This window comes from Atractosteus spatula, chromosome 6, assembly GCF_055471065.1.
Source record: "Atractosteus spatula isolate fAtrSpa1 chromosome 6, fAtrSpa1.hap1, whole genome shotgun sequence".
Classification (NCBI taxonomy): domain Eukaryota; kingdom Metazoa; phylum Chordata; class Actinopteri; order Semionotiformes; family Lepisosteidae; genus Atractosteus; species Atractosteus spatula.
In genome coordinates this window covers 43,760,120-43,784,221 of record NC_142711.1, presented here as the reverse complement: position 1 = coordinate 43,784,221, position 24,102 = coordinate 43,760,120, and the positions used below count along the sequence as shown (strand labels likewise).

The window sequence follows — 24,102 nt, the reverse complement described above, 5'->3', positions numbered from 1 at the left end:
ATCGGCTGATGGTAACTGCGGCCCTTTTTCAGATACTGAGAAGAAAGAATCCCAGTCCGTCCTCACTAGGCCCAGTTGTAGCAGAGGTCCATTCTACCACAATCGATACCATATCGGAAGACCTGACATCGCAGCAACAATGTCTGTTACTACCTTTATTCTGCCCCATCTCCTATAATTCTAACGCCTAGGCCAATGACGCTAGCATAGCTTTCCACTAAGAGCTGTATCTTTCACTGAGCTCAGCTGAAGGGTCCCAACTTCCTGCTCCAGCCACACTTAATACTCCTCTACTCACAGCCTACCAGCTCCAAATAGACAGCCCTCTGACTCACCCTGACCAGTTTATTTCTATCCCCAGGACCAGGTTTTTTCCCCTCCTTTTAGGTACTGCATACAACTGCCTATTGGCATTTCTCTCACCCTCTCAGGTACTGTGTGATTTTTGTCTTAGCCTACACAGATGTGAACCCTTTTGGTGCTCATGTCTCCAGGTTTTGAGGAAGTTATTTAAGCTACTGCAGCAGCCTGCTGCTGTGCTGTTTGCACGTGAATTGCTCTCACAGGAGAAATCTGCGTAAGAGCGTGTGAATGCACATTCCTTTGATCTTGCTAAAAATCTTAATAGCCTGGATTCTCTGTCATAGGCTGTTTTCTTGACCCATGTGCACTGCTCTGCTCTCATGTGAAAATGTGTGCTTTTCTTCCTCTCCCACACATCTTCTCGAACTCTCTATACAGGCGATTCACTAACTGGTTGTTCTCACACACATTTTATTTATTTCTCTATCTTTATCCCTTACTAATGTGCTCTGAACGCAAACACTTGCTAATCCATTTTTTATAATTAAAAAGAAGGGTATTTACAGTCAAATAATCATCTACATTACCTTAACACATTCTGAATGAAGTAAAAAAAATACTTTTAGTTGTACAAATTTGAATGTTTAACATGAAAATTAAATAAGTACTTTATACATTAGTGTGATTATCAAAATTGAAAGGCAAAGCCCAGGCACTGTACTGTAGATATGTTTGTTTATACTGATGGTAAGCATAGAAGCATGGACATTAAGGTCTGCAACCTATGCATCCAAAATTATATATTTATATATATTTATTCAGTTCTTAAATATTTATATATGGATGTTTGCCTGTTATGCAGCAACATCCTGTTTCCGTAACATTAGGTTTTTTTACCAGACAAGGTTGTTAGACCTGGCGCCTGACGTGGGACACAAACCCACTACTCTGAGATTATGAGTCTCATGCTCTACCAACTGAGCTAGCCGGGGCCCTAAATATTTATATATATATCCTTATATATTTCTTATATATTGAAGAAAGCAGACTTAATCTGTTTCTTTGAAATTAGAAATCATTATTTAAGCTGACCAGAGAAGAGCTCAGAGAGCTATATGTATTTTTCATTAGTTGGGCATTCTATGTAGCTAATCATTCAAATTTCTTTCTGACACAAAATTCTGTTCTTTACATGATATATCCAGTATATACTGTATAAATGAAGCACTTGGTAACGTACTGTATGTACTTGAGAGTTAAGCATCTCTGCTTGATTCTCCAGAAGCCTTAACAAGCTTATTTCAAACCTACAGACTGTGCTCTCATTTCTTATATCCAAACACCTCAAACACTGAAAAAACTTTTTAAGATTTGGATTCACCTGATTTTTTATATGCATCTGATGTGAAATAGCCAGTTGTGTCTTTTTTTCACATCTTGGCAAGTAGCTATAAACTGGGAAACCAAGAGGGTAGAGAAAGAGGATGTGTAGGCAGACTCTTCCTATTCCACACGCTCCGTAACAGAGGTTCGTCACCAATTGGAGGACAAACAAGGCCACAGGGGTTGCTGTGCTGTAGACAGACCTGGCTGACTAATCTTACCCTACCCTCAGCAGCGCTCAGCCAATCGCCAGCTTCTGCTTTTGGGAATCCTGGTCAGAGTTGGCTAGTGACATAACCCAAGGTCAAACCTGTGACCACAGAGCTCAACCTGCACTCAGTCAAGTGCTTTTAATGATTGAGCCACTTAGGAGTGGCTCACTTAGGAGATAGTGGTGTATCAAAAGTGATTTTGCAGTATTCAATCACTACACCGCCAAAATTAAGATTAGAAAAAATGACAAGTCCTATGGTTTTTGAGTTAAATGTACTATCTAATAATACACTTTGAAAACAATTCCCATACTTTGTGCATTAGATTCTTTTCTTAATGAATGTCAAATAAGCATCAAGAGCTTTCGGATTAGTAGATTTCAACTAAGAACAACGTGAAAGAGCACATAAATCAAGAATGTCAAGCAGATTTTGGCCTGACAGGTTGAATTGTTCAGCCATTGTGGTAGCTGTCATCAGAGTCATCAGCTGGGATTCAGTTTGTATCTTATCTGAGCCTCCACAGCCACAGAGCCGCTCTCGGTGATGTTACTGTAACAGTGGTTCTCTACCTCTATCCAATAGCAGAGCTCCTGTTTGATGATGTCACAGATACAGTATAGCCTTACAGGAGTGTGTCCTTGTATGAAAGCGATGAGAAAGTAATTGATATTGCCAGAACTGTTCATGTACTTCTCTAAACCCCTGCTCCAAATTTTGGAGCAAGCTGAAACATCACCAATCTTGTTGAGACTATACCAGTTTTTTTATTTTATCAATAAGATACAATAAGGAACATCTTAGAAAAGGACCTCGCAATTATGGAAGAAAGAACTAAAAAGAGAATGTTGTGTGATTCAAGAGAAGTGGAGAAATGCATATACTGTAAGTTGACATAATTGATTTGTAAAGCAGGAACCACCAATGAGCTATAGAATCACTTTAGCTATAGGAACACTGATATCTAGCAAATAGTATTCTGTATTTATTTTTGTGATATTTGTCCCTTTAACCTTGTGTTTTTTTCTTCTACAGTTTCCTAGATGAAAACACTAAGCCTTTGCTTGTTGTGAGAAAAGATGATCATTTTCCTTTATACCACAGTAGCTTGATAGTACCTGTATGTGTCCCTTGATCAAGGTTAGGTGAAGCTGATCTCAAATCTTAAAGCCTGTATAACTTACATTTCATGAATCCTGCAGTTTGCCAATTGATTTATTCATGAAAATCTAACCCTCAGTTTCCAGATGTAATTTGCTTCTCAGAATTGGTTTGTAATGTAAAGTTTAAATTACATTTCAATCATTTAATAACAAGAAGAAGAATATACGTAAAGAGCAGCTTTTTCAACACTTTCTGTCACTGCATGTAAAACATTTTGTTTCTAATTTTTCTTTGTTTTTATAACAACTTAAGCACATGCAACATTTGTTTTTTAAAAAATGTTTTCTGTCATGACATAAAAAATAAAAAGGATGTTCAACGCTTAAAATCACTATGCAATATCAAAAAGGAAGGCTCTTCACTGTAGTGCACTGGAATTAAAATACATGCTTTATTTTAGCAAAAATTATTTCATTGAGAATCTCTGCACCTTGGGGTTGGTGTATATATTTAATTTATTAACTTAAGTTATTGAAATGATATCCAGATAATATTCCTTTCTAACAGAACAGAGATTTACAGACATAATGATTAAGCACAACTATCATAACTTCAAAATAATAATAATAATTTTCAATAATTATGTTTAATAATGTTACAAAACATCCTGTTCTCAGAGGGTAATAAGTACATTTTGTAAATTGGCATCTATTGAAGAAATACTAAGAATACAAATATACTTCTTTTTAAAATAAACAACAAAAATGCTCAATACTACAAATAAATACTACTATTTGATAGTTGTGCCTAGTATTTTCAATTTATAGTATAGGTCTTACATTTACAGTACATTTAAATCAAATCTGGCCTGCCACAGCAAATGAGTTTGACAACCCTGCCCTAAGTAATTAAATGGTATAAAAAGTTAGAATAATTCTTCTACAAAGGAATTCAATTGACCAAGCTTGGCCTCACTTTCTTGTTCTTGAAAGGCTAATTTAAATACTGTTCCCCAGCATTATTACAGTACATTATTGAGTTCAAGCTGTCACCAATTTATTTCATCTGTCAGAGACCTCGGAAAAGCTCAGCAAAATTCATGCAATCTGTACATTCAGTGCTAACTGAATTAGACACTATTTACAGCCAAGCAGAGAACAGAACAAAGAAACACATTTGGATATTTAATTGGTTAACCTTGATCACTTATTCAGTACTGAGAGACACAGTAAACCCTCAGTTTTACTGTGTATCTAAAGTGAAATGATACACAGTAAAAAGTAAAGTGTATCCTGGCTTCAGACTTCCATGGCATGATGAGGAGCACAATTTCAGTGAGAAAAACTGAACAATGTTTAGCATTAAACGTCTTCATCAGAGACGTTTGATAAAAACAATTATAAAACATCAGCAAAAAACAGAACAAGGGTTGCAGTGGAGTTTAATCACCAACCAGGTGTTCATCTACAATGCTTGTTGTTCACACCAAGGGATGTCCTGGAAACTTCATGTTGTAAGATTAGCTATTACAGTAATATACCTAGAATAATTATACAGTACCGACTGCCAAAGCCAACATATTTTACAATAAGACATGGTCACATTTTAAACACGCCAGGAGATTTCAGACATCAGAACATACAGCAGGTGCAGGTTTTTGATCTATAAACCTAGAAAGGCTGAAACAAAATTAGATTTATCAGGGCGATTGTCAGAAACTCCTGACAGCTGTATGCTGATGGTATCTGTGGAATTCAAAAAATGCTGGCAAAATGCTTCTTAAAACCACTGATAATTCAACTCTCAAAATGCAACCATCTAATGCGAAAAATCTTTTTGTAAGCTTCCAAACATTGGATGATCTGCCTATACAAAACACACTAAACAGACTAAAACAGACAGTTCAGTCTGTCCCCTTAAGCAAGCCCCTGGGTTGATGTAGTTATTAGTAGCGAAGTGTTCATATGATGCCTCTTCAGTACTTGAGGGACAACAAGTAGCCAACACCATTCTGTTGTTACAGTCCTCACGTATAAATAATAAATCACCTACATAAACTACATAAACTTTTTGTTACTCAACTCTGATAAAAACTGAGGTTCTGTTGTTTGGAGGCAACAATACTGATAGGACTACTATTACTTCAGCACTTAACTCAGAGGATTTAAAAATGTGCCTCAAAGACTCAGCACATAACCTAGGCGTCATATTAGAAACTGTAACGAACAGTTCCTCCCGGACCCTATGCGGACGACACAATCCAGAATCGTGAGGTAACACTAGGAAAAAGTCATGCAGGAATACGGGGATGAAAACAGGGGGGCGTGTCCAAAGTGCGCTGGTGCACGGGGGAGGTGTGGGCGAGGCAAACAATCCAAAAGTAATCCAGAAGGGGAATCCAAAAACACAAGAAAGTCCATAGCCAGGTGATCCATCCAACAAGGAATTAAAACATGAAACGGGTCGGAACCGGCGGACAGGGAACGGGACCAGGCACTTCCAGGTCCCGGACTCGCACAGTACGGAAACCAGATGCAGAGCCAGGATGAACGTCAGCGCCTGGCTTTTAAGGTGGACTGGGAACAGGGGTCAGGTGCACAGAATTAAATCCAAAGTGAAAGAGCCGGAGCGCCCTTAAGGAGGAGGGACTACAATCGTGACAGAAACAAAGCTCTCGTTTAACTCTCATGTTAAAACAGTATCGAAAACATGCTTCCTACAGTTAAGAAATATTGGAAAACTAAGGCAGTTTCTCTCCACTCAAAACACAGAGAAATTAATACATGCTCTTGTATACAGCAGGTTGGACTACTGCAATGCCCTACTATCAGGGACCACCCATCACTCTTTCAACACCTTACAGAGAATTCAGAATGCAGCAGCTAGAACTGTTACTAGGAGCAGAAAGTACGACCATATAATCCCTATACTTACAGGTACAGTAGCTCTCTTTACTGGCTCCCTGTCAGGTACAGGGCGGACTTCAAAATCCTTCTACTTACTCATAAGGCTCTCAGAAGTCAGGCACCTGTCTATCTAATGGAACTCATTAATATATACAATCCAAGTCGCCCGCTTAGATCACAGAATGCAGGTCTTCTTCATATTCCACGCATTAATAAAAAAAACAGTTGGTGGTAAATCCTTTAGTTACAGGGCCCCTAGCTTATGGAACAGTCTCCCACCCCATGTTCAGGATGCAGAGTCAATCTCAGTATTCAAATCCAGATTGAAGACCTATTACTTTAGCCTAGCCTACTCACACCTTACATTATAGCCTGCTGCAACCACGGCTGCTGGTGCTGCTGTACATGCCATTGCGTGTCTCAGTGTTGGCCTTCCAGGTAGATACATCTGTTCTGACCAAACTATCCTGTTCTCCTCCCCACATGTCCGGATGGTGCCCGGGCTGGACACCATTTGAGTTTGATGCTGCATCACTGCCATGGATCCAAGAGGAACATTGTGGATATAGCTATCGTTTAGGAGGATTTTGCTGGTGCACAGAGATCTGCATGGAGTCCTGACATACAGAAGACATGATGGATGGATTAATACCCTTGTTCATTTATTTCCTTTTTTAATTGTCTAATGTTAGCATGCCCAAAGGGGTTAGGCAGCCAGTTAACCTTGGACCCCTAGAGGTTTTTTTTCTCCTTACTAAGGAGTTTTTGGTTCCTCTCCTCCGTTGTCTTCTGGTCTTTTCTGTTCTGTATTCACAACATGTATGGTCACTTCACAACCTTATTGTGAAAGGTGTTATATCCAAATAAATGGAAATGAATAAGTTTCTTTCACATACTATCGTGAGAAGCATATTTCTTTTTGTGTACATGTTTGTCCACAATTTTGTTTGCTTGAATACTCATTAGGCAGCATGGTGGTGCAGTGGTTAACATAACTGCCTCTTATTGCAGGGGCCCTTGGTTCAATTCCAGACCTGGGATGGTATGTGTGTGGGTTTCCCCCAGATGCTGTGGTTTTCTCCCACAGTCCAAAGACATATTCTTTGGTTAATAGGCTTCTGGTGAAATCGGTCCGGTTGTGAGTGTTTGTGTCTGTGTGTCTGCGCTGCGTTGGACTGGCATCTCATCCAGGATGTGTTCTGCCTTGAGCCCGTTGCTTGCCAAGACAGACTACAGCTCCCTCACAGCCCTGAAATGGATGAAGTGGTTAGAAACTGAATGGATAGATGAATATTCATTAGTGTGGCGTTTGGAACTCTTGTTAATTCTGTTAAGCAGAATGTCTTATGAGATTACAGACTACTACTGGTTAAACATCTATTCTGTCCCTCTCTTGCTGAAGGATGTAACCCAAATGCTTCACAACTGACAGGTTTATACACCTCTTCAAACTGGCACATACTGGAAGGAGCTGACTACAGTATATATTGTTAGCAAGTCATGGATAACCAAAGGTTTCTGTATTGCATTTGAGAAATAATGCTTGATGATAATTGTAATGAAGTTCATATAAGAAACAAATATCCAGCAATGGTAATATTTGAAAAACTTAAATTTAGAATCCAGCCTAGCAGTGCTAAGTAACCTTGATTTTTTTGTTCAGTTTTAAGAAGAATTTAAGATTTAGAATTAGGTTTTTTCTCAGGATGAAAGTTTCGAATTAACAATATTAGGTCTGAATATTTAAATTAACAAGTCATTTTGTGGTCAAGGCCACTAAAAGTCACAAACCCTGTATGCGAAAACAAGACAAATTTGTACAACTCAATTAGTGATATATCTTTTAGGCAAAGCACCAGTGGATTCAGGAGTGGGAACAACATTTACAAAATAGATTATTCAATTCCCTCCTGACACCAAACATTCAAACCCATACTGCTGAAATAACAGGTTGTGGTAACAGCAAAATCCCTCAGTCCCAGTCATCTCCAGTTCACTGCTGATAAACCCTAATCACCCATGTGATACTCACTTCCATACATGACTGTGCTCTGGGATACCCCCATTTGACATTCCATGTTAGTATGAGACTCAAAACCCAAAATGCAGGGGGATAAGAAACAGAAATAACCAGCACTTCCAAATTTACAGATAAAATACATGTCATGCAGTCTTTACCTTGGAAGGTGTCATAGCATAGTGGGTAAGCCTACGGATTAATGACCAACAAGCTGGGAGCTCAAGTCCCTGCTGCAGACACTTGAACAAGGTACATTATGCTACTGTAGTTGGTCCAGTCCACCCAGCTGACTAAGTGGGGCCAGAACTGCTGCAGTGGAATCTCTGCAGTAGAATAATGCCCCATGCAGGGATGGAGTCACATGCTCTCAAGTAAGATTAACACTACAAAAACCGGTATGAGCTTTGACACTTTGGTGCTGGTATGGACTTTATCTTTCCTAATTTTTAAGGCTTTCCTACATCATACAATCCATCCATTTTCTTTCCTGCTTTTTTTTACAACAGGGGGCAGCGAAGCCTAACTCGACAAGCAACAGGTACAAAGCAAGATACTGTACACCTTGGACGGGATGCCAGCTGATTTTCCTGGTGTCACAATCGTAATCCATTCTCTTAAGGGCGCTCCGGCCCTTTCGTATTTTAGTTGAGTACATGCACCTGCCCCCTGTTTGTCTCCTGTATTTAAGCCTGGTGCTCTCACTATTCATGGCTCCACATTGAAAGACGGACGCCCGGAAAGCCCACCTACCAGCAGGTCCTAGAGAGATCCGACGGCACAGGCTTCATCAAGGCGTCCTGACCTGCTGAGTCCTGCTGAGTCCAGGGGTCGGAGCACCTGGCCTCATTACTGTTTTTATCCTCCTGGTTCCCTGTCCCTGTTCGTGTTCCGGATCCCAGATTTACAGATTTAATTTTGTCTGTCTCGGATTGGATCTCCCAGCTCCTGGACCCTGGACTGAGCCCCGGTTTCCCTTTGGACTACCTTAGGACTTGTTCGCCTGCGCCACGCCCCCTGAGCACCAGATCACAGCGCCCCCCTGTCAGTCATCCCGTCCTGTTCCTGCCGTGTTTTCCTTGAAGTCTTATTCCAGTCACTTCCGGATTATACTGTCTTGATAGGGTCCTGAACTACGCTTCGCGGGAGCTCTCGTGACACCTGGAAGCCAGTTAATCTACCAGTATATGTCTTTGGACTGTGTGAGGAAAGTGGAGTACCTGGAATGAGCCCATGTGAACATGGGGGGACCATACAAACTCCACGCAGACAGAACCCCAAGTCCCCAAAGCTGGGAGGCAGCAATGCTAACCACTACTGTATGCCACCGTGTCGCCCAACTATACAATCAGCCTGGTTTATTCTCCTAATCTAAAATGATACCAAATGCAATAGGGCTTTAATAAACCAGTCAAGCAATATCGTATATTTTCAGTCATCTATTTCTTCAGTGAAAAAAAGAAAAGTAATACATGCAAAACGAAAATATGTTAAGCAAATTCTGTTTTGTCTCCCATCAGGTATCTGTCAGATTAACTTAAGCCCCGCAGAGCAAGCCAGTTTTTTTAATGAATCCCAATTGCAAATACTGTTTCTCTGTCTGCACACCTGGACAACAAATTAATCTGCATGATAATTATGGTCATACCAGAGTTTTAGGTTATCCAAGTCTGTCACACAATCGTGTGATCTCAGTCTGTATTTAAATATTATGAAGCCTTTCCATCAGAAGGAAAATTAAATTATTCTCTACAGTACAATATACAGTACAGTGGACTGTTGCATAACTCCAACCAATCAGTGTCTGAATACCATACTGTAAATACTTAAAGAGTGGATGAATTTAGGAAATTTGTTGAAAGAATTTCCTAAAGGAAATGGATGGTAAAGCTTACAGAAACATTTTATGTCCTGTAAATGAGATAATATTGAGTTTAAACACAATACTCACTGTATTTAAGCAAGCTAACATTACATGAAAATGTGATAAATACTTCCTAAACAATACTGCATAATATAGTATATTATAATTTTGCAGTATACGGTATCAGCAATTATATTGTCCCATGCAAAATAGCATTGTCACTAACAACAGAAAAATATCTTCACTGTCCTCTGTGGCAAATTAGTTATTCTAAAAGAGCACATGTAATGTCGTTTGTATACATGAAATAGAACACCTTGTGATTGAGCATTTATGGGTTAAATGGATGTGTTTTCACCATTTTTGTGTAAAGCAGAAATGACACAACTTTACAAATGTATTTTATTTTTATGTGAAACAGAAGAAACGTGTACTATCGATACGTTTTTGTCTAATGTTAAAACATTGAACCAAATACATTTACTTATATGATGTGTAGCTGTACAGTATGTTGACTTAAAATCAAGACTACAGTATATTACAGTATACCTACTGTTGGTCAATTGTTGAATATTTAAGTACTATAATCTCAAAAGCTTTAAGCCAATACTTACATCAAATACATTTGATTTTGGAATTACACAGAAAAATACAGGAAATGTTATTGGAAGGGAGAAGGCACAAGATTTCTGTTTCAGTTTGCACATACTGTACATGAATATGTAGACATACAGTAGAGGAATGTCAAACAAAAAACAATTCATGCTGGCAAAGAAGCCATAGCCAAAAGAGTAATGCATTTATGTTATGCAATATTAAGAGTCCTGTTGCTGGAGATGTATCAGCAGCACTATCCCAATACTATCTTGTTTAAACACAATGATTTTTCCCCATGGTGCTGACAGGTTTTTGTACAAAATACTCCTATTCATTCTATGTAATTAAAGAACAACAACTGGTGAGAGCTAAAATTCTGTAAAAACACTTCCATCTGATATTTCTTCAACCAAAACATCAAGTTACAGTACTAAAAAATGTTATTCAGCATTGATTTCATTAGTTTTAATAGGTCATCATGCATATTCATTGTACAAACTTATTACAAAATTGTGCTAATCCCATTTACATTTTTTGATTATGTGACATGTCTGCATGGGATTTTAAAAGAAAAAAAGGTTATTTCTAATTTTTTCCAAAAGCTAACTTGCTTCTGGAAAAGGGTGGTTTCAATTAACAAAGGGTTTGTAATCAGTGCTGCAAAGTACTGTGCATTGGTTTAAAAGAACAGCACAAAGGAATAGAACTGCTCTGATTGCTGGAAATGTAATTTTTGTGCTTCAGGAAATTCAGACTAAGTAAAACCGGTAGAAATGACAATACAAAGACAGGGTGTACAGAAATGGACATATCTATTTTTAAAGATTAACCGGGGAACTTGCTTGTACCAGGACTATTGTTAACCTTTGTCAAAGTTTTTGAAAGGATTCTGAATCTCCTACAAAAAGGTGTCATAATGTTCTCCTCTCCTCTATTGGAAGCACTGTACTTCTGCAATTCCTTGTCATTTCTGGGGGTTATGTAATAAGAGCTACCATTGCTAATGCTATACATTTGGTTATGCCATTGGCAATAAATATATCAATGTCCACTTTGATCAGAACTATCAACAAGCACAACACTTTAGAAGCCAGTTTTAATATATATGGAGTTTCTAGATTTCACATGGAATAACAACACCCAAGAATCACTTTTATTTTTTATTGAGTATTGGCTTAACGAAGCTTCTGACTACTCAGCCATTAAGTACCCCATGACACATCATAAGATCATTGCAACATCGTAAGAACAGTGGTGTTAAATCCTGGTGTTCTGGATAAATTCCACTTTCCTTCACAATCTTACCTAAACCCCCTCCACCCCCTCCTTAATTCAGGTGGTCACAGTATTTAAGAACAAAACGAATGGTTACTAAGGAGAGGGACCACTTAGCCCCTCTAGCACCTTTGGTTTTTTAGTGGTTGATCTAAGAATCTAAGAATCTTAATCAACCATTCCTGAAGCAGAACTTGCTCGTACAGTAGTTTACACTTCCGTCCCCTGGCTTGTGTCCATAGCAGTTACTGTAGTCAATTGGCTGTTTATAATTTGTGATCTTCTTTTTTTTCTGTTAACACTTAACATTGAGTCTCATAAGGTCTCATAAGTCTCATTAACCTCAGTAAAATGAATTGAGCCTGCCACATGGCTCTGTGCGTACGGAGTCAAGTGGATCCACCGTCTGTTCAGTGCACAACACATTGATCTGTCATGTCAGTGAAATTTACTGATACCAACCACAAGTTCAAATACAGCAGAGCTAGACCAGAAAACTGTAAGCTAGAAACTATAAGCAAACCAGTATTTCTGCTATTGACATTTAACTAAATGTGTTTGTTGGGTTAGTTTCAAGTTCAGTCTGAAAACAGTCAAAATATTATAACATGATAAATTTATGATATTAAATAATAAATTAAAAAATGCATTTCTCTTAATTCAGGAACTCACAGAATTTTGTGAGTTTCCATAAACCGAAAATTGGGGTTAGATGTCATGTCATGTCATTTGCCAAACTGCTTTATAGCATACGGTGTCGCGGGAAGCCAGAGCCTACCCGCCAAGAAACGAGCACAAGGCAGGGTACACCCTGGATAGGGTGCCAGTACATCACAGTAAGGCCTTTATCATCTTACAAAAAACAATCTCATTACCATTGTGACACAGTGCTCAATCAACTAAGAAAACCTTCAACTGGAAGTACAATGTTAACTCCTTCGGTCAATCTTTACTCATTGACTCCAGGATGTTCAACCAATGTCAGCTGCAGCTATGATCCCTTCTAAAAGACTTTCTCAATCACATAGAGATTTGGGGTTACCGGTCATAATCAGAGATCTGTGAGATAACCAATTTTACCAATATCTGAAAAGGTTCCAACTCTGCACCTTTACAAAGGCTGATAAAATATTTCTTAGGGCAGATTCCTTTTACACTGTGACAGCTTTAAGCTGGGAGATCTTTGTTTTGGTGACAGATCTGCCTAGAAATTGAAATAAACCCCCTCCCAAAAATAATGCTGGACATAACAGAATAATATCTGACATATCAGAAATGAGTAGATGGTGTTCTAATGTCACATTACCATCTCAAACCGCACTGTACTATGGAGATGTGTAGATCTTTCATTTAATTTTTCACTTATTGTTGATGTACTTGTTTTCCAAATTTTTGTCCGCATACTTTTTCATCACTTTATCTGGGTTTCTTTTTCTTTACAGTCCAGTAATGAGGACAAAGTAAATAGAATAAATTGTTCATTTGTTTGTTAATGGTCGATCAGTTCAAGACTCTCATCTAATAGCTTCTGGAAGGATCTAGCAACATGTCAAGGCAGTTTTTTCCAGCCACCATAACCGTGTATATAAAGAAATGCTTCCTCATTTCAGCTTTTTCTCTGACTACTGAATAAATATTCAATAGTGTCCTTACGTCTTAGTTTTGCCTTTAGTCCTGATGTAGCCTTCCACATATTACTTACCAATAGCTTTTATGATTAATACTTATGTATTATAAAATCCAAAATAATAAATTGATATCAATCCTGTAGTTACAGTATGGTATGGGAATAGTGCATTAACACATTTAACTGAGCCTTGAGCAAATATTAATTTTTCCAGTTCAACATAAGTACAGTATATTAGTCAAATATTAGACAGATATTCCTGTACAAATTAGTAATTAGTCTGAAAATTACTAAAAAGTGATATAACCTCATTTATATAGACAGTGCAGATAAAAAGGATTACTAAAACAACAAAATCCAAGTCTTGATGAAGGGTGAACAGCTCTTTACTTAGAGCTGTTTCATAGAAGCTTTGTATATGTGCTTGGTCAAAAGCTGTTTTTCACTAATTCATATGTTCAGGGGATTTTCATTTTTGAAAAGGTTTCATTGTAATTAAAATATAGCAATATTTCAGACAGGCCTTGACTTATAAACCAGAGGAATCTTCTGTGATTCCATTCATTAGAGACTAAGTCACAGGTGTTACAGTTTATAATCTAGGCAGAAATATTTGTGCAAGGTCAATTTAAAACTGACTGTTTTGGGGAAAAAATTCTAAAATGAACTGAGCAAAACACTAAACTGTGACTTGATATTTGTTCTCCATCTGACAAAGCATGTGACAAAGCATTATTGCAATACCTGAACAAAAAGAGGAGGAATAATCATGATAGCAAGTATTCTTTTTTCTTAAAAGTGTATTTATAAATGTTAATTGTAAATTAACAAAAATTATTACATTTTTCATTATTGACAGAGAATTCTAGAAATCAAAACAGCTACCTTTTTATTCATATTGAATTTATCTTGAGTTGTTCATTTAAAGAAAATCCACCAACAAAGGTTGTACAGAATAAAAAAAACAACAGGTTTGAAATCTGAAAATAATTCTGCTTGTTTTTGCTCTAAGCCACTGGTTATTTTCAACACTATTCTTCTATTTGAGAAAAAAATCTATATTACTGTTTTCCTAATGAGACAACATTTGATGATAAATTCTGGGACAGCTTAACCATTTAGTTATCTTCTCAAGCTTTATGACAAGCTGTTTGTTATTAAATATCAAAATACTGCATACACAGCCAAACTTTGAAATGACTCTGTGAAATCTGAGAAGAGTTATTAAGCACAAAGACCTGGCTCTTTGAAGATTGCTGGATGCAGAATCTCGAGGGAAATCGAGACCACTGGGTCTCATTCATCTTAACACGACCCCAATAAGGAAGAAAATAAACTCATTTTTTGGCTAAAATACTTGGGAGAGTAAATAGATTACCGGCAAATGCTAGAACTCTGTTCCATGAGCTGCAGTAGTAAATTGTTAGACTCTTGGGGACTCAACCACATTATCAAACAAACATGCTGATATTCTCTAAAACAATGCCTTACAGAAGTGCATTCATCTTTCACTTTCGTGTTATTGGTTGGGTTTTTTTCCCAGACACATTGCTGGCCAATCGGATTATCATGCTTGGTGCTGCCAGACAGCAATCATATTGCCTGTGATTGCTAACTATTGTGCTGTAGGCATTCCCCAAAATATCACCATTTCCTAACCTATAATCCAACACAGGTTTATGGGGGAGCCAGAGACTAACCTGGCAAGCAACTGGCACAAATCAGGATATACCCTGAATGGGACGGCAGTCCATCACATAGTAGACACAGAGACAGATGTGCACACACTCACACCAGGACCAATATTCCCAAAAGCCAATGAACCTACAGTACAAATATGTTTTTGGACTGTGAGAGGAAACCCGCTCGAACAAGGAAGAACATGCAAACTCCACACAGATAGCACTCCAAGAACTGAAACCAGGCTCCAAGCCTGTTAGCGGATTAATTTCTTATATTTTGTATTATAACTCAACTGACAAATGAAGACAAATTCCAAATGTACATACAATGCATAACTCAAAACCAGTTTAACAAAACATGGCTATTTTTCATGACATACTGTACTTCATTGCTTCAAATCATTGCTATGTTGGGAACAAGGAGGAGAAATCACATTCTCTTTGCACAGCCCAAATTAGATAAACTCACTGTTTCAAGACAGAAACATCATGTACTGCTACTGGGATCACATTTCTGGAATTAGGCACGCCAAACAGTCTTGCTGTTTACAGTTTGCCGACAACTACCTACCTAAGAGCACATCCAAGGACATTTCACCTGCCTACATTCCACATTCCATACTGCTGTCCTTGACTCGTCTGTGTTTGTATTCCTGACCACCATCATTTTAAAATTTTAAAGTCTTTAATGTGCTGTTCACACACACTGTTTCTCTTGTCTCAATCTGATCGTTCTCTTCTGAGAGATTCTCCATCTCAAACATTGTAACTTGTCTACCCTCGGTACAGTAGCTTCTGTAAAGCTCTACGAGGGAGCTAAACCTTCAGGGCCTTTTCTGAGTCACACCTTATCTGGCGAACTGTAAATACTCTGTGCACCATAAACGAGGCTACATTTCAATGAGAGAGACCCACTGCTGCATATTCTGTCCATGCTGGAGGTTTCCAGTCATTATGATACCATCACCTTTACCAATAAATACAATTGAACGTGGATTCTTAGCAGCATAAAAATATATAGGTGGGACAGTCAGTATAATTTTGCATCTAACACCATTTTTTGGTCTAACTGATGACAACATTTTAAACAAATATACAGTACCAATAGCCTGGCACATTAAATAAGAGTCAAAAACAAAGCGCAGTGGTCAACTTCCAGTGAAAGCACAACTTTTTGTAAGTGTAGATTGATTTGAAAACCAATTGTCTTACCATTTTTTTATTTATACATATTACAAATAGTAAAAATAAGTAAGGACGTAAAAACACGAATGATAAAATATGAAATAAATACAATAAATAAGAATAACTTAAAAATTCCAATGTGTTCAGAATTCGACAGCCGGAAACCTGATCAAGTAACATGCAAACGATCACGCTGCATTTATCTTGGAGTCCTTGCACTGGGTTCTTATAGGGTTCTGAGTAGACTTCAAAATCCTGATGTTCACCTATAAGGCTCTACATGGCTTGGGACCTCAGTACCTACAATACGTATGCAATTATCTGTAAACTCCCCACCTTGCAGCCTTCGTTCATCTCACTCTGGTCTTCTGCATATCCCCCCAAGCTCGTTTACACTCCATGGGTGACAGGGCCTTCCCTTGCTACACCCCAGAGCTCTGTAATTCTATCCCCAGGGATATCAGAGAACACGTACCCTGAGTGCCTTTAAATCTAGACTCAAACCCTTTCTTTTTAGAAAGGCTTTTATTTAATTGGTGTCTGTGTCTGCATCATTTTCTAATAATCATGCATTTTCTATTGCACTGAACATCTAACGGCTTGTGTTTCTTTTATGTACTTATTTTGTAATTGGCTATCTTTATCAACTGTGTTATTTTGTTTGAACTGTCAAGCACTTTGAGATGCTTCCCTTAAAGGCGATATACTGTATAAAAGAATAGATTAAGAAAATTATATTAAGAAAACCAACCATTCATTGCTCGATTCTCTGACACACCACTGGAACCTCAAAAAAGATTAAGAATGTAGATTTGAAAAATTGTATAATTTTCACACACTGCAGGCCAAATGCTATTTTAGTTTCTTCTTCTCCCAGGCGATACCCAGTGACTAACCTCTCTGACTCCAGGGGACCTCAGCTTCACTGCCTTAGAAATGCTGTCACCAAATCTCCAACTGCCTCTACTGATTTAATGCTTGTTATTCTGTTTGCTCTGTATGCTCATATATTAACAGGGTTCTTACATTTACAGGGCATCTGAGTACTGAATTCAGAAAGCTAAAAATAGCAGGGCAATTCTGGTTGAGAAAGCTAAATTAGATTTAACAGTATTGTGGCTGAGACTAGCATACTGTATTTATGTTGGACAAAAACATAAATACAGTATGCTAAAACCAAAAGGTTGACCCACAAATTTAGGAGGATTTTGAGGGTTCACTGCTTTGTCTTAAATATAATCCTGGGTCTGCCAGAAATTGCCATTACAATTGTTTCCTTCTGTTGCTTCTGACACCATGCTGTAGATATTGAAGTCTTTATTTCTGCATTCATTACAATTTCTCATGGTTTCAGAGATCTACTGGCTTTCCTGACAACTTCCTCAAGAAACTGCAAGCTAAAATGCCATGGCAAATACACACCAGTTTTAATGCCTGCAATGCCACAATGTTAGTGGCACATTCCTTTTATTAATGAACAAGCAGTAGGACAGTAAGTCGAGCTTCCCTTAATGCATAACAAACCTTTACATTAAACAGTAAATAGGAATCCTAGGAATCCTTTAATACTATTATTATCTCTAAGTTTGTTTAAAAACAAATAATAAGGATAAAAATAATAAATAAAGGATAATAAGGACCCATTCTTTTTACATTTAAGAAAATATAATTCTGGATTTTTATTAAAGCAACCATTTTAATGTTTAATTTTTAGGTCTTTATTTGTATAAAGACTCACAGGACACTGTGGCCAACATATTATGATATTACATATACAACATCCTCAGTAAAACCTCCACCTATCTCATATTCTTATACTGTTCAGAATGTCATGTTTTTAAAGGTTTGGCTCTGAAAACACCTCCAGTTTTGACTCTATAATGATGAATTTTTTAATAAACATTTTTTTACGAGTAAGCATAAAATAATAATGTCAGAATGAAGTATAAGATGTCAATTTGTACAGAAAGCATCCTTCTGTTCAGCATTCCATAAAGTTTCAACACTAGACGTAAAATCCCCAAAACATGTTTTAAAAGGTTTAGCCAAAAAAAACAATATTGATGTTACAAATGCAAAATCAAATATTGTAACTGCATCAAAGGCTTTTAAATTTAAAATTCCAAAAGACTTCATTAATACTGTACCATGTTGTTGTGTTGTTTTCGAATTTAAACAAATTTCTGAACAGCATGATGGCATATAAATGCTTCATATGATTTTGTAGTGGTCTGTTGCCAATAACTGAATCTAGAACATTCAGTAATTTATTTGATAAATAATGAAACACCAGGGGCTGCAAGGCAAATTAATGTTAATTTTTGTCAATATGTTCAAAGTCTGGGACGCCTGTTTGCCTTCTTCTCATGCAATGCAAAGCAATTTTGCAAGGTATTCACTTTTCCAAGGAAAATGCAGTAAGCACTGTAAATCATGGGGCACAATTTCTGACAAAAAGTACCTATGTTAAACATGCACTAATATTTCATGAACAGGCCAGCTGAAAAAATATTTATAGTCTCATTTGAAACTATAAACTGTCCATAACTTTATTGAAACACAGATCCTTCTTGGATTAATCCTCCCTTAAGTTTTTTATAACTTTGGGAAATATGAGCCATAAGCCAGGCTTAAATGTTGGTTAGAAATAAAATTGGATACTGTCTGCACAGTGTTGCATTATGGGATTAGAAAGTGATGAATGGTAGTCCATCAGTCAAAATGTCACCCATTAAAAATGCTCACTTCTGATTATGGCACAATGACAACTACTGTATTGCTGTAAATCCTTCCCTCCAAAAGCAAACTTTTTTTTAGATTTTTCACTTTATTACATGCACAATAGTCTACAAGATGATGCTTGACACAAAACATCCTACCTCCTGTTTTTTAAAGTTCTGGACAAACTGTTCAAACTGTTCATCTTTCGTTTCATCAGCTTTCCCCAACTTTTGCAGCACCTGAAAAAAAAGAAAGAAATAGTGTCTTTATGTTCTCCTTTCAAGATGAACTGCACAACAACAATGCCTAAACATAGTTACAAAGTTTTGGGCTATTTTTTTTCAGCCAAATCTGTTAGGCTTGCTGTAGATCTGTGGGAACATACAACGAAAGGGTGTTATGAAACTCCAAAGGAGAGAAATTAAGAAACAATCAATACAATTATTAATTGAACACCATATTACCAAATAAAATTGATGTATCCTTCTGAAACTTTCAGACGTTAGCTACTAACTACTGTGATGTAACTGCAAAATCTGGAGTGATGAGCGCTGTTAAGACTGCTGAGAACAGTGAGTAAACACTAAAGAAACAAAAGAACATTCAGCCTCTGGTAGTTAGATAAATAAGCTGCATCTGCAGTGAAGTGATTTCTCACACTAAAAAAAAGAGAACAGGAATAGACAGAAAGAATTTACTCCCAGGGAGATAGAACGAAGTCTCTGGGAGTGAGACACAAAGTAGGTAAATTACCCAAAAGAATGGATAATTCTTAATTACTCTGAATATGGCACTTAAAATACAGTAACTGTGTCCAATCATCTACAAACTCTTGCTTCAGTCGCGACCTCAGGCCAAACAGGATCCGCCTGTGTTTTAAGAAAGATAAAATCTAAGATAAAAAAAGTGAAGTGTAACATCGGAAGTAAAGAACCGAACGGTACGGTAAAAAGTTGGATTGGTCCAACCTCAGCTCAATAATTGCTATCCTTGGTCCAACCTCAGCTCAATAATTGCTATCCTTACACTAGAAAACCTACTTTGTATGCTCCAAAATCACATTACCTGACAGGAGGATCTGCTACACTACCAGGCAGGCAGGCTACATGGGCCAATTATCTTTCAAGTGTATATTTTCCTTATAAGTTTTTAAAAATCAGGTCATTATGAGACAATAACTACAAAACTAAACTACACTAAAGATAAAAATGTTTGCTATGTCTTGTTTTAAGATCTCTTTTCATAGCCCTCTAGTAAGATATGCTCACAAACCTTGGAACTGGCCATGAAGAACCTGTTTTGGGGAAAGCAGGAATAATTTTATAAAAACCTTCAAAAGTATGAGGACTGCAAAGTCGAAGCTGTTTTTGCAGTGAAACAATTCATATTTACATTGAAGCAAATTATATTGTTATACGTTTAATTTGAATTATAAAATAAAATATTACATACTGTACATTGTATTCTGGGGTAATTCCACTTATGTATTACATTATATTAGAACAAAAAGTTTTTTTTTCACCCCATTTCAATCTAATTCAAAATGTCTGCAATTAAGCCTCACGAAGAGTTTGGAGACCTTGGTTTGCAGACTTCTCTCCTGTCCACCACAGTGGACAGAGACAGAGATTTATTAAAATACGATTATTAAGTGACTGCAGCCTCACTGTAATTATACTGAAATCCTTATACTTACCAAAGCTATATTGGTGAGTGTTAGCATGACTGAATTTGTGGACATATACCAAGTATTAACTGGCCTGGGAGCAGCACTAATGGAATTTAGCTTGATTGCTGTGTTTTATTTTTGTTTTTTTCTGGCTCTACAATCTGAGCATGACAACCAGGATGGGCTTGCAATCAGCAGCCTAGAGCTCCCCTTCATTTATGCTTGACAGCTTCTTCGGGGATGTAAATGAAAAGTTAATAAGGAAAACCAGATGAACTGAACGGAAAAAAAGACTAAACCTAAGTGCAGCCAACGACTTGAGAAGCACATCTCCACTCGTGTTCAATAAAGTAGTATTTGTCAAGGCTGAAAGACTTAAAAAACATAAGCCTTTCAGAATTGAGAAGATCAGTAACAATAACAGACACTTATATTGTTTCCTATAGTCTCAACATAGAAACAAAGCAAATACAGTCATTAAAAACTATGTCTAATGTTCATCCTGAAATGATCTTTTATTTTAAACATTCTTGGATGTGTTCCATTTCAGATTTAGATCTACTTGAACTAGGGTGGTTGTTCTGTGGCTTTACTTTAATTTTTACATTGCAAGAATGCGGTACTCCATCAACAACATCTGTAAAATACTGAAATCAAGTAGAATAGATGTCCATTAATCCATTTTCTAACCACTTTATCCAATACCAGGTTATGGGGAAACCAGAACCCATCCCACTAAGCAACAGACACAAGACACAGATAACAGACAGAAACACACACCATTGCTCCTAGACTGGAAAACAGACATGAAGATGCAAAAATTATATTTGCATTGAAAAACTGTTATACAGTATCCCTTAAAACCCCACCTATAAAAGATGCCTGCACAAATAGCCAGCCCCCCGATGTTATAAAAACAAAAACCTGAGATGTTCTGCAAATACAAATTTCAGTTTCTGAGGAACGGACATGATGTCATCAGGTTATTCGTGGGTAATTCTAATTAGAATCATAATTGACGTGAAAATGCTATGAAAATGCTTTAGAAGCTCCCACAGAGTAATTTAGACTTAATAGCAGAGGAAACTTATGAAAAAGACACTCAAGCCAAAGAATCATTCTTCTGCTGAAGAGATCTGACCCGAGAAACCACAGCTGCAGACGGTGAAGCACAGTACTTCACGAAGAAAAATCCAACAGAAGTATATTGTCAGGTGAGAATTGGAGGCATAATAAGGAATAATGGGCTCGATTACAAAGGACATAGTGTCTTTCATCTTCCTTCCCATTTGCTCCACAGGACTATATTTATTGCCTGATGCCGCTTTTTTGCAGCTTTTTCAAGCTGTGAAGGTATCTTAAAAAAGGAATTAACCACACAGTACACAAAAACAATTATCATTGAGTCTCACACACTTTCGCTTGCCTATGTGTATAGCAGCAGCTACAGTACCCAGCTCTTTCCTCACAAGAGAGAGGTTGGTTTGGGCAGCCTTATCCTCGCAAATAGGCTGCCATTCCCTCAGTTAGGTAAATATTGTAATCTCTTACAATATTTATTGTAAGAGATTGTATCTCTTACAAAAATATTGTAATGAAATATTGTAAATATATTTAATCTGTTTATTGCATTTTTAGAAATTCGATGAAGGAGATGAAGGACTCTTGGATTATTAAGTAATATTCTGTCTTCACACATTACATATACATATTCTTCCACCAGGTTAAGCAAAACAAAAATATTTTTAGCTATTCAACATCCATTTTCTTGCTCTGAAATATGGTAAATTATGCTTCGGATACACCCACCACTGAGGTAAGCCTCTGTTCTTATACTGAAAAAACTTTCATTTATACCTTGCCTAGAAAAATGATTTCCCCCGTCAACAAGGTCTCATTTTATTGAATTACAAATGCTGTTTAAACATTTTTTGAAAGTTAATATTTTTTAATCAAAACAAATACTCAGACTGAACACTTATGGATAAAACAAGTCAAATGTTAAATTTCCACTTTAAAAAGCTAAAAATGTACATAAAAATGTGGAATTCAGAGACAATGCACTATGATGAACATTCCTCTGTAAGTACTGTCTTGTAACTGACAACAGACACCTTTGAGGCTGATGTCTCCAATTAAAATGTTGCCCTATAAAATGAATTGTGAAAAACATGGGCTCCCATTATAGGAATGCTTTTTGTTCCTTATTCCATGAGATATAATAGTTGTCACATAGAGAAAGCATTCATTGTGAGACAGCTCTCCAACTCAAGGCTACTGAAAATAAATGCTACTGAGTTCTATTTCACTACGCTCTCTTTGTTAGCATTGCCACTGACAGTTGCCAGCTTTCGCTGAGGTCTATCTTAAAAAAGTATCAACTGTTTCTGTCTCAAGGCTAGGATCTGAAGTGATAGTTCACACCTACAGCAGCAGAACTAACAAAGATGTATTGCATGTCCTTTCCACCATTGTGATAGTTTTGCTGGTGTCTGTATTACAAGAGGTTAAAACATGACTTCAATGACAATCCCTTCATTCAAATGGCTTTTTTTCATTCAAAGGATCCCAACGAGCTTTAAATAAAGGACAACCACCTACAGCAAGTGGTGACACAGGTGACATGCAGCAGCCATTATGCATAACTAGCCCCACTGCCAGATCAAGATGTCGGGACCTTGGTTAAATATCTTACAGTATCTGCATTATGGTACCTTATACAGCAAAGTTCCCCTGTCTCCATACTTGGAGAATTAGTTTAGCAATTCTTGTCCAGAGGGAGTCCACCAAAAACCACTTAATGCAGCATTGTGGTTTTTGAGTCCCAGTACTGATCAGGCCCAGCCTTGTCTAGTTACAAGGTTATAATGCTGTTGTCAAACTATCCAGCAGACCTCAGAACGTGACACAAGTTATTTGTATTGTTTCTATTTTTGCCTTGTTCTTCAGCAGTGAGGCAAAATTGAGTGTTGGTACTGTACATGTCTTGCATGAGCAGTTAATTAATTTAGTTAACTTAATTAAGTTAAGATAATTTGCCAAAACACTTTGGAAGTCTACAGTTATTAAATAAAGTGCAATTTCTTCAATCTTTTTTACGAGGTTGAAGCAAAGTGTTAAACTGCATGGTATTGTGTGCAAGTCTAGACACAAGACTCAGCAAAGAATTGACTATGCAAGTCTATTTAAAATAATATTTAAATGCACCCTTTATCTTTTTATAAATTATATTTCAAGTCTTAAAGATAAAAGTTTAACAGTGATTGTTGGGGGCACAATTTTTTTTTCTGAAAATGTATACATCAATGCAAAAGCCTTTTTATCTTTCAGAATTTTTGTTCCTGATGAATTAACTACTATGTTGTACAGTACAACTGTCACCAATTAGAAAAACTGCAAAAACACTTTTGCAAACACTAAAACTTTCCCTGAGCTATTCGTTGTAATGCAGATTAAAGACAAAAGTGACCCAAGGATTTACTGATTCCCATTAGGAAGATGGCATTCTCTTTTTTTTGTCTTTCAGTGTGTTTCCAAAACTGGCAAGGATCATATAC

General features: G+C 37.1%; 1 protein-coding gene across 3 annotated transcripts in view; it reads right to left on the bottom strand.

Moving 5' to 3' along the window:
* The window catches only part of amph (amphiphysin), a 116,750-nt gene that overhangs the window by 70,204 nt on the left and 22,444 nt on the right, over window positions 1–24,102 (bottom strand). For all 3 annotated transcript variants that reach the window (XM_088919402.1, XM_088919400.1, XM_088919401.1), the window contains exon 2: window positions 19,035–19,115. In XM_088919402.1, coding sequence (XP_088775528.1) covers window positions 19,035–19,115 — 81 coding nt within the window. The remainder of the gene's footprint in view (window positions 1–19,034; window positions 19,116–24,102) is intronic.